The 15420-nt window shown below is 39.4% G+C and overlaps 1 protein-coding gene across 3 annotated transcripts in view; it reads left to right on the top strand.

Moving 5' to 3' along the window:
- Ylpm1 (YLP motif containing 1) overlaps positions 1–15420 on the top strand; it is a 76434-nt gene that overhangs the window by 38191 nt on the left and 22823 nt on the right. For all 3 annotated transcript variants that reach the window (XR_012907703.1, XM_075948034.1, XM_075948033.1), the window contains 6 exons: positions 1642–1759; positions 8137–8551; positions 9376–9468; positions 9683–9872; positions 10703–10821; positions 11990–12144. Coding sequence is in view for 2 of the 3 variants with exons in the window: in XM_075948034.1 (XP_075804149.1) it covers positions 1642–1759; positions 8137–8551; positions 9376–9468; positions 9683–9872; positions 10703–10821; positions 11990–12144 (1090 nt within the window). In the remaining variant the exon portion in view is untranslated. The remainder of the gene's footprint in view (positions 1–1641; positions 1760–8136; positions 8552–9375; positions 9469–9682; positions 9873–10702; positions 10822–11989; positions 12145–15420) is intronic.

Raw genomic sequence — 15420 nt, 5'->3', positions numbered from 1 at the left:
GTCTAAAGACTTGCAGAGAAAATAATATCATTCTCATTTCACAAATAACACTAAGACTTGCTGAAATTCCCTTGACTATTAAATGCAGACCTAGAATTTGGACCCTGACTCTAAAATCTATGCTTTTATGGTGAACAAAAACTGATTGGTGATTGGTTACTAAACTTCCAATTTCTTTCCTTTCCATACTTAAAATTACTTTTCCATGCATTGTTGTTTTGCATAGAATTGCCGGATGCAAGGTGCTGCTCGTTCATCCTTTTTCCTTTCCGCCTCCTCCTAGGCAACAAAACCTGATCTAAGTATATGGAGTAATGGATAATAGTGGTTGTAGTTGAGAATACATGTTATATTATGCCTTTATAAAAGCAAGGAATACCATAAGCAATATTTACATGAGCCAGTAACAAGCCTTATGCACTTTGTGTCCATTTGAGGGACAATATTGTACATAAAGAGAGATTGTAAAAATTCTGGACAGCTTGTAATAGACATTGTAAATGTAGAAGGTGGGGATTGTAAGGAAAAGTAAAGGAACTTTAGGGATTAAAATAAAGAGTAGAAATTGATCATTAGGAATATGAAGTACTGTTTCTAAGAATGTAGACTGGCAAGTGTTCTCACCATGTAAAGCAGATAGTAAACTAAAATGCTCTTAAAAGTCAGGCAGGTGGGACTGAAGAGATGGCTTAGTAGTTAAGAGTACTGACTTCCCTTCCAGAAGAGCAAGGTTCGGTTCCTGCACCCCTTGTGGCAGCTAACAACTCTGTTGCTCCAGTTCCAAGGGGATCCAGCGCCCTCTTCTGGCCTCCATGGACACTGCATCCACATGTAGGCAAAACATTCAGACACAAAATAAAAATAAATATTGTAAAAAAACAATTTAAGAAATGTGCAACAAAAATGAATGGCAGTAGACCAAGTAGAGTGCTGGAATTTGGTGAGGATTTTGATGAACTGCTTCATCTAACATAGTCAGCCATGGCTCCATATAGCTAGTTGTTGACATGGGAGCATATAGGTCTAATATTAATCAAAACTTTAAAAACTCAACTTGTATGCAACATATTTCCTTTGTAAATGACGATGATGTACATAATGAGAGGCAAGTGTGGTGGTACCTACCTGTAATCCCAGTGCTTGGGACGTGGAGGCAAGAGACTGATGAGTTCAAAGTTATCTGACCAGTTTGAACCCAGCCTGGAGTACATGAGGCTGTTTCACACCCCATCTTCCAAACAAAATAGGCCTCCTCCAAAAGCCTTTCTAGACTGTATTTTACTCACAGTCTGTTTTGTAACTTTTGAAGAATTGGAAAAAAAATAGCAGGAGAAAACTTGGGACTGGTTAAAGGAGAAACACAATGGGTAGGTAATGTACTATGGAGGCAGGTTGTAGAGTCTGTCTTTGAAGATCATTGATAATTTATGATTATAGATCTCAGAGAACTGATGGGTTAGTTGTGTAAGAGCACAAAAATGTTGCTGCCACAGGTGCAATATGGGCTCTGCACAGAGTTTTAGGATACAGTTTTTTGCTGTTTTTCTTTCTTGTATTTTTTTAAAAAATTGGTTTAGTCATAGTTGTTTAGGGATGGTGTAAACATGCTTTAAATACAATGGCAATTTCATTTGTTTACAGAGAACAGAAAGAACAGCTTCAAAAGTTGAAAGACTTTGGGTCTGAGCCACAGATGGCTGACCATCCACCACCCCAGGATTCAAGACTACAGAATACATCAAGACCTGGGATATATCCGGTATGGGAAAATGTGTGCTCAGAAAATGAAATGGCTTTTTACTGCATATGTTTATATAATGTTGGATTTTAAAAATTGCAATAAGCATAAATTTCCATTGTAAAAACATAAATTTTGAAAAAGTGGAAGCATTTGAACATCTTTCAAAGTAGTTAGACATATACAAGAATCACTCCTTTCCCTAGGCTTTGGTAGATAGACCAAGCACCCCTGAGCTATGTAGTTTCATGTTCTCTGGATTCTCCTTGGTGCTGCACTCCTCCCAAACAAACCTCAACAGTTTTCAAGTATAAGGATTTGCTGGCACGATAGTATTTTCTGCCAAGCTGAGTTTGACTGTAGGATTTTCCTAATACGTGTGTGTGTGTGTGTGTGTGTGTGTGTGTGTGTGTGTGTGTATCTACGCTTGTGAGGCTAATGCTTCTTCTGTATGCGCACATGTGGAGAGCAGAGATCAGTTTGAGTTATCTTCCTCTTTCTTGCCCAATTTTATATTTTTTTTCTAAATTGTCTGGGTAGCTAGTCTTCAGAATCCACCTGCTTTCACTCATACTGCTATGCTTACTTTTTACTTGAATGGTCTAGAATCTGAACTCAGGTCCTACTGCTTGCACAGCAAGTATTTTACCCACCTCTCCCCCATCTAATCTGTTAATTTCAAACAGATCTGTGTCCCATCTTGGGTAGGGTTAGATTGAGGTCATAGTGCTCCTTTTCCATTTAGATGACGAGAGAAGGTTTCTTAACATTATAGCTTGAACAAACAGTAGCAAGAAAGAGTTGAGTGAGCCAGTTATGGTGGTACAGCCTTTAATTCTGATACTTGGGAGGCAGAGACAGGTGGACACCTGTGAATTCCAGGCCAGTCTCTACTATATAGTGTAAAAGCCTGTCTCAAAGAAAAAAGTTGAGTGATTAAGTTCTCCTATTGCTTTTTTTGGATTTATTTCTTACATTGTTTGATTTTACCTTTAACTTGGTGATGAACTACATTTGTGTGTTTTGTGTGTTTTGGGGGTGGGGAGGACATACCATAGTGCCCATGGGAAAATCAGAAGATAGCGTTTAGAGTCAGTTCTTCCCTTCTACCATGTGGATCCCCAGGGATCAAACTCAGGTTATTAGCTTGGCAGCAGGTACCCATCTTGCCAGGTCTTTTATTTAAACATGTGGGGATTTGGGGGAGAGTACGATACTGAGGACTGAATCCAGTGTGTTGCTCCCTGTAGGCAAGTGAGCTATCACTGAGGTACATCCCCAGCCCTGATTACTTTTTAAGTTAAAATTGTTTTTAGATTTGTTTAGTGTTTGTATGAATAGTTTGTCTGTGTGTGCATTTACTTCATGAGCTTGCCTGGTGCTCATGAAGGTCAGAAGAGGGCTTCAGGTACCCTGGGACTGGAGGCAAAGATACAGATGGTTGTGAGCCTCCCTGTGAGTGCTGGGAATCAAACCTTATCCACTGTAAGAGTAACAGGTGCTCATAACCACTGAGCCAACTCTCCAGCCCCACTGTTTAGCAACTGTATTGAAATAATAAATTTCTATCACATCAGAAGAAGTTCTCTCATACTCTTGTATTTTGGGCAGTACTAATTATGTATTTAACCAAACAGACACTTTATTTGAAAGATTTATTTTATGTGTGTGAGTGTATGTCTGTGTGTGTTGAAGTTTATTGCATGCTGTGGGTGCCTTCAGAGCTCTGAAAATGATGTCAGATACTTGGGAACTAGAGTTGAAGGCAGTTGTGAGCCTGTTGGTGGGTGCTGCAGACCAAACTCTAGTCCTGACTGCAGAGCCATCTCTCCAGCCCCACATTCTAAATAATATTTTATTTATTTGTTTGTTTGTTTAGTGTGTGTGTGTGTGTGTGTATGTGTGTGTGTGTGTGTGTGTGTGAGAGAGAGAGAGAGAGAGAGAGAGAGAGAGAGAGAGAGAGAGAGAGAGAGAGAGAGAGAGAGAGAACATGGAGGTCAGAGGACAACTTGTAGGAGTTAGTTTTCTTCATTTATACCATGTGTGTTCTAGAACTAAACTCAGGTCTTCAGGCTTGGAGGCAGGTGTCTCTACCAGATCACCCTCCAAAAGACATTTTTGTTTTGTATTTACAGGTAGGGTTTCTTTGTGTAGTCCTGGCTATAATGGAACTAGCTCTGTAGAGGTAGGCTGACCTCAAACTCAAAGAGATTCACCTGTCTCTGCCTCCCAAGTGCTAGCATTAAAGGTGTGCACCACCACTGCTTGACCTAACATTTTTTTTTTTCCGTTTAAGCAAGCTTTCACTCCATAGCCATGGTAGGTTCAGAACTCACTGTGTAAGACTAGGTTGGCCTCAAACTCACAGAAATCCGCCTGCCTTCTCTCCAGAGTACTGGGATCAAAGGCGTGTGCCACCATGCCTGGTATTCCAAACATTTTTTAAAACATCAGCCTTACCATGCTGCTCCTTAGCTTCTAACTGCTGAGGATGAAGCTCAGTTGGTAGAATGCCTGCCTAATAGGCATGAATCCCAAGGTCAGTATCCAGTGTATCAAGTTTTTATTTTGGATATCTTAAATTCCTAAAGTGTGAAACTTCAGTCAAAAATAAGGCATTCTCAGATGTGTGGTGCCTTTAATTTCAACACTGAAGAGACAGGGGCAGGTGGATCTCTGTGAGTTTTGAGGCCAGCCTGGTCTACAGAGCAAAATTCTAGGACAGCCAATACTACATACAAAGGGAAACCCTGTCTCAAACAAAACAAAACAAAAAGACATTCTCTCTGCTTAGATAATGTTGCTTTTTAAATTTATACCTGCCAGACATAGCCAGAGACAATTGGTCTCATATTTGTTAATAAAATTAAGTCTTGACCTAACAAATAAATAATAAAAGCATTTAAAACTTACTCTTTTTTGTTTGTAGAGACAGAGCTTCTCTGTGTAACAGTTCTGACTGTCCTGGAACAAGATCTGTAGACCAGGCTGGCCTCGAACTCACAGAGATTTGCCTGTATCTGCCTTCCAAGTGCTAGGGTTAAAGGCATGTGCCACTACCACCCAGTTTAAAACTTAGTCTTTTTATTTTATTTTATTTTATTTTTTGTTTTTTTTCGAGACAGGGTTTCTTTTTAGCTTTGGAGCCTATCCTGGAACTAGCTCTGTAGACCAGGCTGGCCTCGAACTCAGAGATTTGCCTGTCTCTGCCTCCCGAGTGCTGAAATTCATGCGCCACCATCGCCCAGCCTAAAACTTAGTCTTAATAAAAACAACTCTATTATATAGTTGTATAACATCTACACCATAACCAGTACATATTTTTTAAAGGTTCTTTTAAGTGTATGTGCATGTCTGTGTGAATATGTGTCATAAGTTATGTGGGTGCTCTAGGACAGAAGATCCCCTGAAACTGGGGTTATAGATAGTTGTGAGCCGCCTAGTGCCTATGCTGAGAACTAAATTCAGTCCTGTGGAAGAGTAGTGAATGCTCTTAACTTCCTAGCCATCTCCACAGCCTCTCTGTACACATTTGGTAACTAATAATGTTGTTTTTTCTATGCTGCTAGGTGGTGGTGGTGCACGCCTTAATCCCAACATTTGGGAAGCAAGAGGCAGGAAGATCTTAGAGTTGAGGCAAGCCAGGGTTACACAGAGAACCTGTCTTGAAAAATCCCCCCCCCAATTTTTTCCCATGTTAATTAGTATTAGTAAAGTCTATTTTTACTCAAAAGTCCGATTTTATTTTTAAAATATGCCTTTTCTTAAGATTTATTTATTTTTAATTTTATGAGTATGAACGTTTGCCTGCATTTATGTAGTGTACCACTTAAGTGGAATGCTCACAGAGGCCAGGGAAGGATGGCAGATCCTCTGGAACTGAAGACAGACAGCTGCTGTGAGCTGCCATGTCTGAGTCCTCTGGAACTTTAAAAAGCAACCAGTGCTTTTTAAACATTGAGTCATCTCTCCGGCCCCAAAACTCTAATTTTTAAAACACAGTGTACAGATGAGTAAATATATAAGTAATATATACGGTTGGTTTCTAAGGTCAAAAATAGCTGTCAGTGAAAAATAAATAGACCACAACCTATAGACTAAGAAAGTGTTTTATTTGAGCACTTTACTGACTGAGCAATCTCCTTAGTGCCTCACTAATTTTTAAACTAAATCCCTAAGTACGTGTCACTGTCATCTAATTTTAAAACATCTTACTCCAGTAAAATATTTGTGCCGTCTTAAGTTCTTCCTTAACCTCAAGCAGTACGTTTTCTGTCTCTTTAGTTTTGCCTCTCTGAGTATTTCATATACATTGAAGCTATGTAACCTATAGTCCAGTATTTCTGGCTGTTTTCACTTAGTATAACATTTTTGAGTTCATGTCATAGCAAGAGTTGATACTGCATTTCCTCTTACTCTAGGTAATATTCACTGTGTATATATATATATACCACATACTGTTTATTCATTCATCAGTTGCCTGACACCTGGATTGTTGGCTTATGCTGTGAATATTTATGTGCTGGTCTGGTTAGAGTAGGCTTGCCCTTTTTATGTTTTGTATTTTGTCTTTCAAGACAGGGTTTCTCTGTGTAACTAACTGTTCTAGAACTCACTTTGTAGACCTGGCTGACCTTGAACTCACAGAGATCTGCCTGCCTCTGTGCGGAGACTAGAGGTGTGCACCACCACCACCTGGCCAGGTAGGCTGGCCTTAAACTCATAGAACTCCACGTACCTCTTCTCCCTGAGTGCTGGGATTATCAGTGGCACAGCATTTGCTGAGGTTTTTCTTTATCTTTGAAGCAAGGTATCATAGTCCAGGCTGGTCTCAAACTTGCTATGTAACTGACTATGGCCTCGAACTCATCCATCTCCATCCACCTCCCTGGAAGGATGAATGGGTATGCCTCCATACCCAGCTAGAGTTATAAAAGTTTTATATATTATGAAGTCAATGACTTTGTTAGGAATGCCATTTCTATAGTTAGGCTTTCCTTTTCTGTGGCCTGTCTTCATTTTCCATCTGATGTTTCTGTGTATGTGTGTGTTCACAGGTAACATATGTATATATATATATATATATATATGGAAACCACTGGTCAACCTCAATTATTGCTCCTTATACAACTGTATACTTGTCTTTTAGATGGTAGATATCTCACAGACTTGGGGCTCACATTTAGGCTAGGTCTCCTTGTCAGGGAAGCCCCAGGGTCTGCCTGTCTCTGCTTCCCCAGCTGGAGGAGTACAAGCATGTACCACCATTTCCAATGTTTTTTTAAAAAAAAAAGTTTACTTATTTTTGTTTTATGTTTGTAAGTATTTTGTTTGTATGTTTGTGCACCAAATGCATACTCTAAAATGTCAGAAGGTATCGGGTTTCCTAGAACTGAGTGAGCCACCGTGTGCGTCCTGGGAACTGAACTCAGGTCCTCTGCAGTTAACAAGTGCTCTTAACCACTGAGCCATCTTTCCAAACCATGCCCCAAGTTTTTTATGTGAGTTCTGTTACTTGAACTCAGGTTCTCATATTTATTGCATATGGTGATACCTCTTTTTTTCTTTTTCGGTTTTTCAGCAGGATTTCTCTGTGTATCTTTTGGAGCCTGTCCTGGAACTCATTCTGTATTCCAGACTGGCCTCGAACTCAGAGATCTGCCTGCCTCTGCCTCCTGAGTGCTGGGATTAAAGATATGCCACCACCACACAGCCTGATGTTTTTTGTTTAAGAAAAGTTTTTTGAAACTGGGCAGTAGTGGCACACACCTTTAATCCCAGCACTCTGGAAGCAGAGGTAGGTGGATCTCTGTGAGTTCCAGGCTAGCCTGGTCTACAGAGTGAGTTCCAGGACAGTCAGGATTGTTAAATAGAGAAACCTTGTCTAGAAAAAAAAAGACAGAGTTTTAGTATGTAGTCTTGGCTGGCCTGGAACCTTCCATGTAAACTAGGTCAGCCTTGAATTCACTCTGTTAAATCCAAGTGCTGGGATTAAAGGTATACACCACCATGCCCCAGGAGTGTGTGTGTGTGTGTGTGTGTGTGTGTGTGTGTGTGTGTGTGCGTGTGCTCATGTGCACACATTTGAATTATGTATATGTGAAGTTGATATGTGCATGTAGGTACCTACAGAGACCAGAGTTCTTGGGTTCTCCTAGAGCTGGAGTTGCAGATGGTCCACTCAGCGTTGGTATGAGGAAGTGAGCTTGTATCCTCTGCAAGAGCAGGGCATGATCTTAACCACCGAGTCTCCTAGTGTCTTTAAAAACATAAAAGCTTTACGTTTTGAATATATCTTGTATGTTAATTTTTTCATTGAGAACTGGATTTTAATTTCCACTCATCTGCGACAGTGTATGTGGTGACTAGCTTACTAAACCATTTACTTTCTTCTCTAGCCTCCAGGATCCTATAGACCACGCCCTCCTATGGGTAAGCCACCAGGGTCAGTTGTAAGACCCTCTGCTCCACCAGCAAGAACATCTGTTCCTCTGACTAGGCCACCTGTGCCAATACCACCTCCACCTCCTCCGCTTCCACCACCACCGCCTCCTCCTCCAGTTATTAAGCGAAAACCTATGAAACAAGAACGCTGGGACGAAGATTCTTTCTATGGGCTCTGGGATACAAATGTTGATCAAGGACTGAATTCAGAATTTAAGTCAGACACTGCAGCAATTCAGTCTGCTCCGGTATTACCACCTCCACCTGTTCATTCTTCCATCCCCCCTCCTGGCCCAGTGCCTATGGGTATGCCACCAATGTCCAAACCACCACCAATGCAACATACAGTTGACTATGGCCATGGCCGAGGTGAGTATTGATGGTGAACGTTTGGTTGGGATTTTACAGAAATTGTTTGCTCATTAGTGATTTTAGTTTTGTGGGACAGGATCTCTTAGCCAAGACTGGTTTTAAACTCAACTGTATAGCAGAGGATTTCTGTCTCTGTGTTACTTGCTGTGATGAAACACCATGACCAAAAAGCAGCTTGGAAAGGAAAGGGTTTATTTGGCTTACACCTCCATATTGTAGTCCATCATTGAAGGAAGCCAGAATAGGAGCTCAGGCAGGGCAGGAACCTAAAGTTAGGAGCTGGTGCAGACGCTATGGAGGGGTACTGCTTACTGGCATGCTCTTTATGACTTGCTCAGCCTGCTTTCTTAAAGAACCTAGGACCACCCACCCAATGATGGCACCATCCACAGTGGGCTGGGCTCTTTCCCATTAATCACTAATTTTTAAAAAAATGCCTTATTGTTGGACCTTTGGAGCCATTTTCTCACTTGAGGATCCCTCCTATCAAATGACTCTAGTTTGTGTCAAGTTGATGTAAACTAGCCAGGACAATGACCTTAAACTCCTGCTCCTAGCCTCCTAGTTCTGGGATTATAGTGTATACCAGTGCACCTGACAGGAATTGGTTTTGTGGTGAAGGGAGACACTATCTTGCTGGTCCTGGAACTTATTTATGTAGTCCAAACTCACCAGAAGCTCTGGCTCCTCTTACCTCAGCCTCCTGAGTGCTAGGATTATAGGTATGTACTACCATGCCAGATTTCTACAGGAAATATTAACCTGAGGTTTGGTTTTCTTAAGCTTCATTCTTACATTTCATTCCTGGTTTTCTTTGCCAGATATGCCTACTAATAAAGTTGAACAGATACCATATGGAGAAAGAATAACTCTGCGCCCAGATCCATTGCCTGAAAGGTCAACTTTTGATGCAGGTAGGGTTTCCAGAGAGAAGAGTAATTGTAAGCTTAACTTTACGGCCTAATTGTTACAAGAGTTTCCTCCCTAGCAAGATTAGGTTTTCCTTTAACATCACTAAAAGATTCTTAAATTTAAGACATTGATTTATACTACTTCTGAAGTTAAATTGTACTTCTTGATTTTAGTTCTGAAAACACTTAGAGTTCTTACATTGTATTGTTTTTATAGAACATGCTGGCCAGCGTGATCGATGTGATAGAGACAGAGACCGTGAACCTTATTTTGACCGTCAAAGTAATATAGCAGATCATCGAGATTTTAAAAGGGACCGAGAGCCACATCGAGATAGAGACAGGGATCGTGTTCTAGACTATGAGCGGGATCGATTTGACAGAGAGCGCAGACCCCGAGATGACAGGTATACTGTGAAAAGTGTCTTTGCTATGTATGTAAAATATCATGTGTAATTTCAGCAAAAGCCAGGTTTTTGGTTTTGATTTCTTGTTGTTGTGTGATTTTTTTTTCGTTCTTTCTTTTTTTCTTTTCTTTCTTTTTCTTTTTTATCTTTTTTTTTTTTTTTTGAGATAGGGTCTATTATATAGCTCTGACTTCCCTGAAACTTGCTATAAAGTCCAGACTGGCTTCCAGATCACAAAGATGCACCTGCCTCTGTCTCTTGAGTGGTGGGCTTAAAGGCATATGCCACCATGCTTGACCAAAAGTCAGCATATCAAAGAGAGATTTAGTGACTCTCATCATGTAGAATTTGGAAAAGAAAGAGCCGTTACTAGGCAAGTGCATACCTGAGTTCTGTTAGCTTGAATTCCAGAGAATTAAATGGGAAATGGGGAGAGACAAAAGGAAACACAGTAAATTGTTTTTATTTTTGTTTTGCTTTTTGAGATAGGATTTCTCTGTGTAGCCCTAGCTGTCCTGGGATTGGTTTATAGACCAGGCTGGCCTTGAATTCACAGAGATTTGCCAGCCTCTGCCTTCCTGAGTTCTGGGATTAAAGGTGTAAACCACCAGTACCAGCATGATATTATTGATAAAATGCAACCAGTACTTAACTTATAGGCAAGCAATTTATTTTTACAATTCTTGAGATTTTTAGGTAGATATAAGGGAAAAAGGCAAGTTTAAAATTAAATATTGACTCTGGAATAACTGCCATAGAGAAGACGATGGGAAGATAATGATATTGTTATAAAGCAGAGACTTACCAAAAACTCTTATAACACCCTGTAGGAATCAGTCATATCGAGACAAAAAAGACCATTCCTCATCCAGAAGAGGAGGATTTGATAGGCCATCCTATGACCGGAAGTCTGATAGACCACCCTATGAAGGCCCATCCATGTTTGGAGGTAGAGTAATGCCTTAACAACTGTGTTGAAATTGGAAACAAATAGAGGGTGTTTTTTCCTTGTAGCTATGGATTTAAATGTTCATCGTAAACCATACTTGATTTCTTATAAGATGGTAACATTATTTAAAAAATAGTAACACAATTAATAAAATAAAATTTAATTTTTATACTATTAAAAGGAGTTTTGAAAACAGAGTCACTTATAATCCCACCACACACCATACTGCAACTTAAATTTTATTTATTTCTCTAATTTTATTTAAAATAATTAAAAAATATTTTATTTTTTATTTCTATGGGTACTTTGCCATATGCATGCCTGGTGCCCAGGGAACCCCTGAAAGTGGAGTTAGAGATTGTTGTGAGCCATCATGTGGGTACTGGAATTGCACCTTGGTCCTCTGACAGTGCAGAGTCATCACTCCAGCAGCATTCTCTCTTCATACTTATTTAGGAAGTTATAATTGTGAATAAAGCCAGGAGTTTTCTTGTGTGTGTGGTGTTTTGTTTTGTTTTTGTTTTTTGCTATGTCAGGCCTCAAATCCAAAGTCTCACACATGCTGGGGAAGTGCTACAATGCTAAGTTGAATCCCCACCGATAAGTAAAGTTGTCTTGTGTTTCTTCTGTTTAATAACTGCATCTTATACATTTACCCATATTCAAACTTCCTAGTGGCTCCATGATGTTGCATGGAATTGATAAAGTACAAGGTGCTTACTGTTAGACATTGAATTTACTTGTCTCTCTTCGTTACCGTGAGTTGCACTTAAACTAGAAACTCCCACCTAGTCACAGGAATAGCCTTTCCTAATCGATGACTCTAGCTCTTAAACTATGAAGTGAAAAAGTAATAAAGCCTGTACAGGATCAGTCATGCTTGGGTTATCTGGCAGAATATTTACTCCTCCATGTCCTCTTGCTGAATAGTTTCCCATATTTAATATGAATAATGATGAATTCAGTGTTTTACAGAACAATATGTTTTCCCCAAATATGCCAGTCTTTTTATTTTCTCAGTTGCAGTAGATTTATGTATTTATTAAATTTAAAAGTGACCCATAACTCATTAGGCCTGATCTGAATTATAAATAGGAAGAAAAGAAAAAGTTATTACCTTTCACAATGATTACTGTGTAAATCGTGTTATTCTACTGCTTGAACCCAGGAGAACGAAGAACTTACCCAGAGGAGCGAATGCCCCTGCCAGCTCCTTCCCTGGGCCACCAGCCACCTCCAGCACCACGGGTTGAGAAGAAGCCTGAGTCCAAGAACGTGGATGACATTCTGAAACCCCCAGGTCGGGAGAGCAGGCCTGAAAGAGTAAGTGCCACGAACCTGACTAGTAATTGTTGTGAATGTAAAAATGGTAAGAGGGAGGCTTATTTCTTTTATCAACTTAGTTTGAAGTATCTTGAGTAGAATTTTTCTACTCAACTTTTCTGCAACTTAAAAATATTGGTTTCAAAGCCTCGTAGCATCTGAAACCAACAATCTCAGACACTGCCTACATTTTAAAATCTTAAAAAATTTTAGAGCCAGATTTCTTTGCAAAAATAACGTTGGAAACTTTTAAAAATAGTTTGTGAAAGCTTAATTAATTGCATTTTGAAGAAAGAAAAAGTAGGCTTGACTTTTTGATATGTGGAACAAAAAGGGAGATTAGGAGACTTGTTTAGGTTTAATTTTCTGATTTATTCTCTCTCTGAGATATATATGTATGTATATATTAATATATGTGCTTTGAAATTTGTCTAATATTGAATAATCTTATAATAAAGATTTTATCCACATATCCGAATTCCACATATATAGATTAATAAGTCATTGTTTTTATGAGTGTTTTTCCCTGTGTGTGTGTAGTGCACTATACGTGTGCCTGGTGCCCACAGTGTCAGAAAAGGGAGTCAGCTTCCCTGGGACTGAAATTACAAATGGTTGCGTGCAGCCTAGTGGGTGCTAAGATCGAATCCAGGTCCTGTGCTGTTGTATTAGGAGCAGCAGGGCTGCATCCCCGGCACCCTGGCTCCCGGCCGCCTGCTAGCTTATGCCCCAAATAATTACATGGACACTATATTCTTTTAAACACTGCTTGGCCCATTAGCTCTAGCCCTTACTGGCTAATTCTGATATCCCCATCAACCCATCTCTAATAAACTGCAGCACTGGTCTTACCGGGAAAGAGTCAGCATGTCTGACCTGGTGACTTGCTTCATCGTGTCTGCCTCTAAGAGGAGCTGCATGGTTTCTGAGCTTACTTCCTCTTCCTCCCAGCATTCTGTTCTGTTTACTCCACCCACCTATGTTTTAACCTATCAGGGCCAAGCAGTTTCTTTATTACTTAACCAATGAAATCAACAGATTGATATATGACACTCCCACATCATTTTCCCTTTTTCTGTTTAATCATAAAAAAGAAGGCTTTAACTTTAACATAGCAAAATTACATATAACAAAAACAGTTATCAAGTAAGAATTACAATATTTATATCTATTTTATCTTTATCATAACTAAGGAAAGCTATAACTATCTATTTTTCAACTCCATCAAAGACCTAAGTAAATGAGAAGTAAGCAACTTACAAAACTCTAGAAATCACAGAGACATCTCACTGCCTGGACAGTCACCCAAAGTTCTCTGTACTGTTGGGGCATCCATCTTCGGCCTACAGGCCCATAGTTTCCAGCAGACATTTCAATGAAGCAGGAAATTTCAAAGGCAGTTCAGTCACTATCTGCTGTGTCCTGCAGAATGTCTTGCAGACTCTTTAATGCATCAGGAACCCCGAAAGATCATCTCACCTTTAGGCAAGTTCAGCAGTCCTCTTTCTGCGGGTTCTTTGTGTCCAGTTTATGCAACAGTCCAGGCAAGAGCAGTTTCTTGCCCAAATGGCTATCAAACTCCTTAAGGTGCCTCTTCGATGCCCATCTTCCTCTTGAAGTAGATTGGTGCTGCCAGGAGCAGACGTGTCTCATTGTCATGAAAAAAAACCCTAAGTTATTAAAACATTAAATAGCATATTCCGTAGTCTTTGAAAGATATGAAGAATGCCGATCTAACTGAAATATATCTCTATATATCTAGAAAATCTAACTAACATGACTACAAACTTGACTATTATTAATGATTATCCATTAACAACCTATATACATTACATTTTTAAATGAACTACACAATCACAATACCTTAATCAAGATCAGAAACACATATGCATATAATAAAATTGACCTTAAATTTAAATCACTAAAGCAAAATCCATATCAATGCAAATTATTCATACCAATATCACTGTGCCACAATACACTTATAAATGTCAGAGTCAGAACAGCTTACAGGAGTTGGTTCTGTCCACCTTGTAAATCCCAGAGATAAAACATAGATACTGCGGTTATGGAAGCCAATGCCTTTACCCACTGAGCCTTCTTGCTTGACTCAACTGTGGGTTTTTATAGATGCACTTCATCAGGTTGAGGAAGTTTCCTTCTGTTCCTATTTTCTCGAATATTATTACTCACAAAGGGTTGTTGGGTTTTGTTGCATGCTTTTTTCTTTTTTTTAACATTAATAGAGATGATTGTATGACTTTTGTTTTAGTACATTGGCATAATTTAATACAGTAATTTATTTTCATGGTAGTTGGTGCTACTAGAACAATTTTTTCTGTTGCTGGATCTGGTTTGAAGATCATTATTACATCTACATTCATAATAGATATGCTAGTTTTCTTGTCGTGTCTTTGACTAGTTTTGATACAAAGTGATGTTGACCTCATAAGTTTGGAATTATTCCTTCTGGTCTTTGGAAGAATTGGTACTCTTTAAATATTTAGTAGAACTCAGTGATGGAGTCTTCTAGGCTTTTCTTTATTAGTACTTTATTATTATTATATTCATGGGTATTTTGCCTGTGTATCTGTGCCTCTTGCATACCTAGTACCTATGAGGCTCAAAGAGAACATCAGATCCCCTGCAACTGAGTTACAGGTGGCTCTACCGTGTGGGTGCTGAGAATCAAACCTGGGGCCTTTGGAAGACTAGCCATTGCCCTTAATAGCTGAGCCATTGTTCCAGCCCTGTTCATCTTTTTCATCTGTTTACCAGTTTACTGTCTTTTTCTGATCCTATTCATATTCACATAATCTATTTTTTCTTTTGTTTTTCTTTCATTGAGATAGGGTCTCAAAGTATAAAAAGCTAGCCTCAAACTTACTTTTTAGTCAAGAATGACCTTATGACTTTGAACTTCGGATCTTTCTGCCTCCCCACTTCTCAAAGGCTGGCATTCAAAGTATATGTCACCTATGTCAGGTTTATTCACTTTTTTGGTTTTTGGTCGGGGTCTTACTATATATCTCTGGTTGCTCTAGAATTCACTATATAGGTCAGGCTAACTTCACAGAGATGCACCTGCCTCTGCCTCCCTTGTGCTGGATTAAGGATGTATATTACCACAGTTGACCTTTTTTTTCTCTTGTTTTACTCTCTCATCACCACCACCACCACTCCCCCTTTTTTTGGCTGTTTCTTAGGCAAGTTTGGGCATACATCATTCTAGATATTTATTTGTTTTATCTAAGGTATATTCTTTGTTAGCATGCA

The sequence above is a fragment of the Microtus pennsylvanicus genome, chromosome 14 (assembly GCF_037038515.1).
Source record: "Microtus pennsylvanicus isolate mMicPen1 chromosome 14, mMicPen1.hap1, whole genome shotgun sequence".
In the NCBI taxonomy this organism is placed as follows: domain Eukaryota; kingdom Metazoa; phylum Chordata; class Mammalia; order Rodentia; family Cricetidae; genus Microtus; species Microtus pennsylvanicus.
The sequence above is the reverse complement of the archived record's forward strand: the minus strand, read 5'-3'. Positions and strand labels throughout refer to the sequence as shown.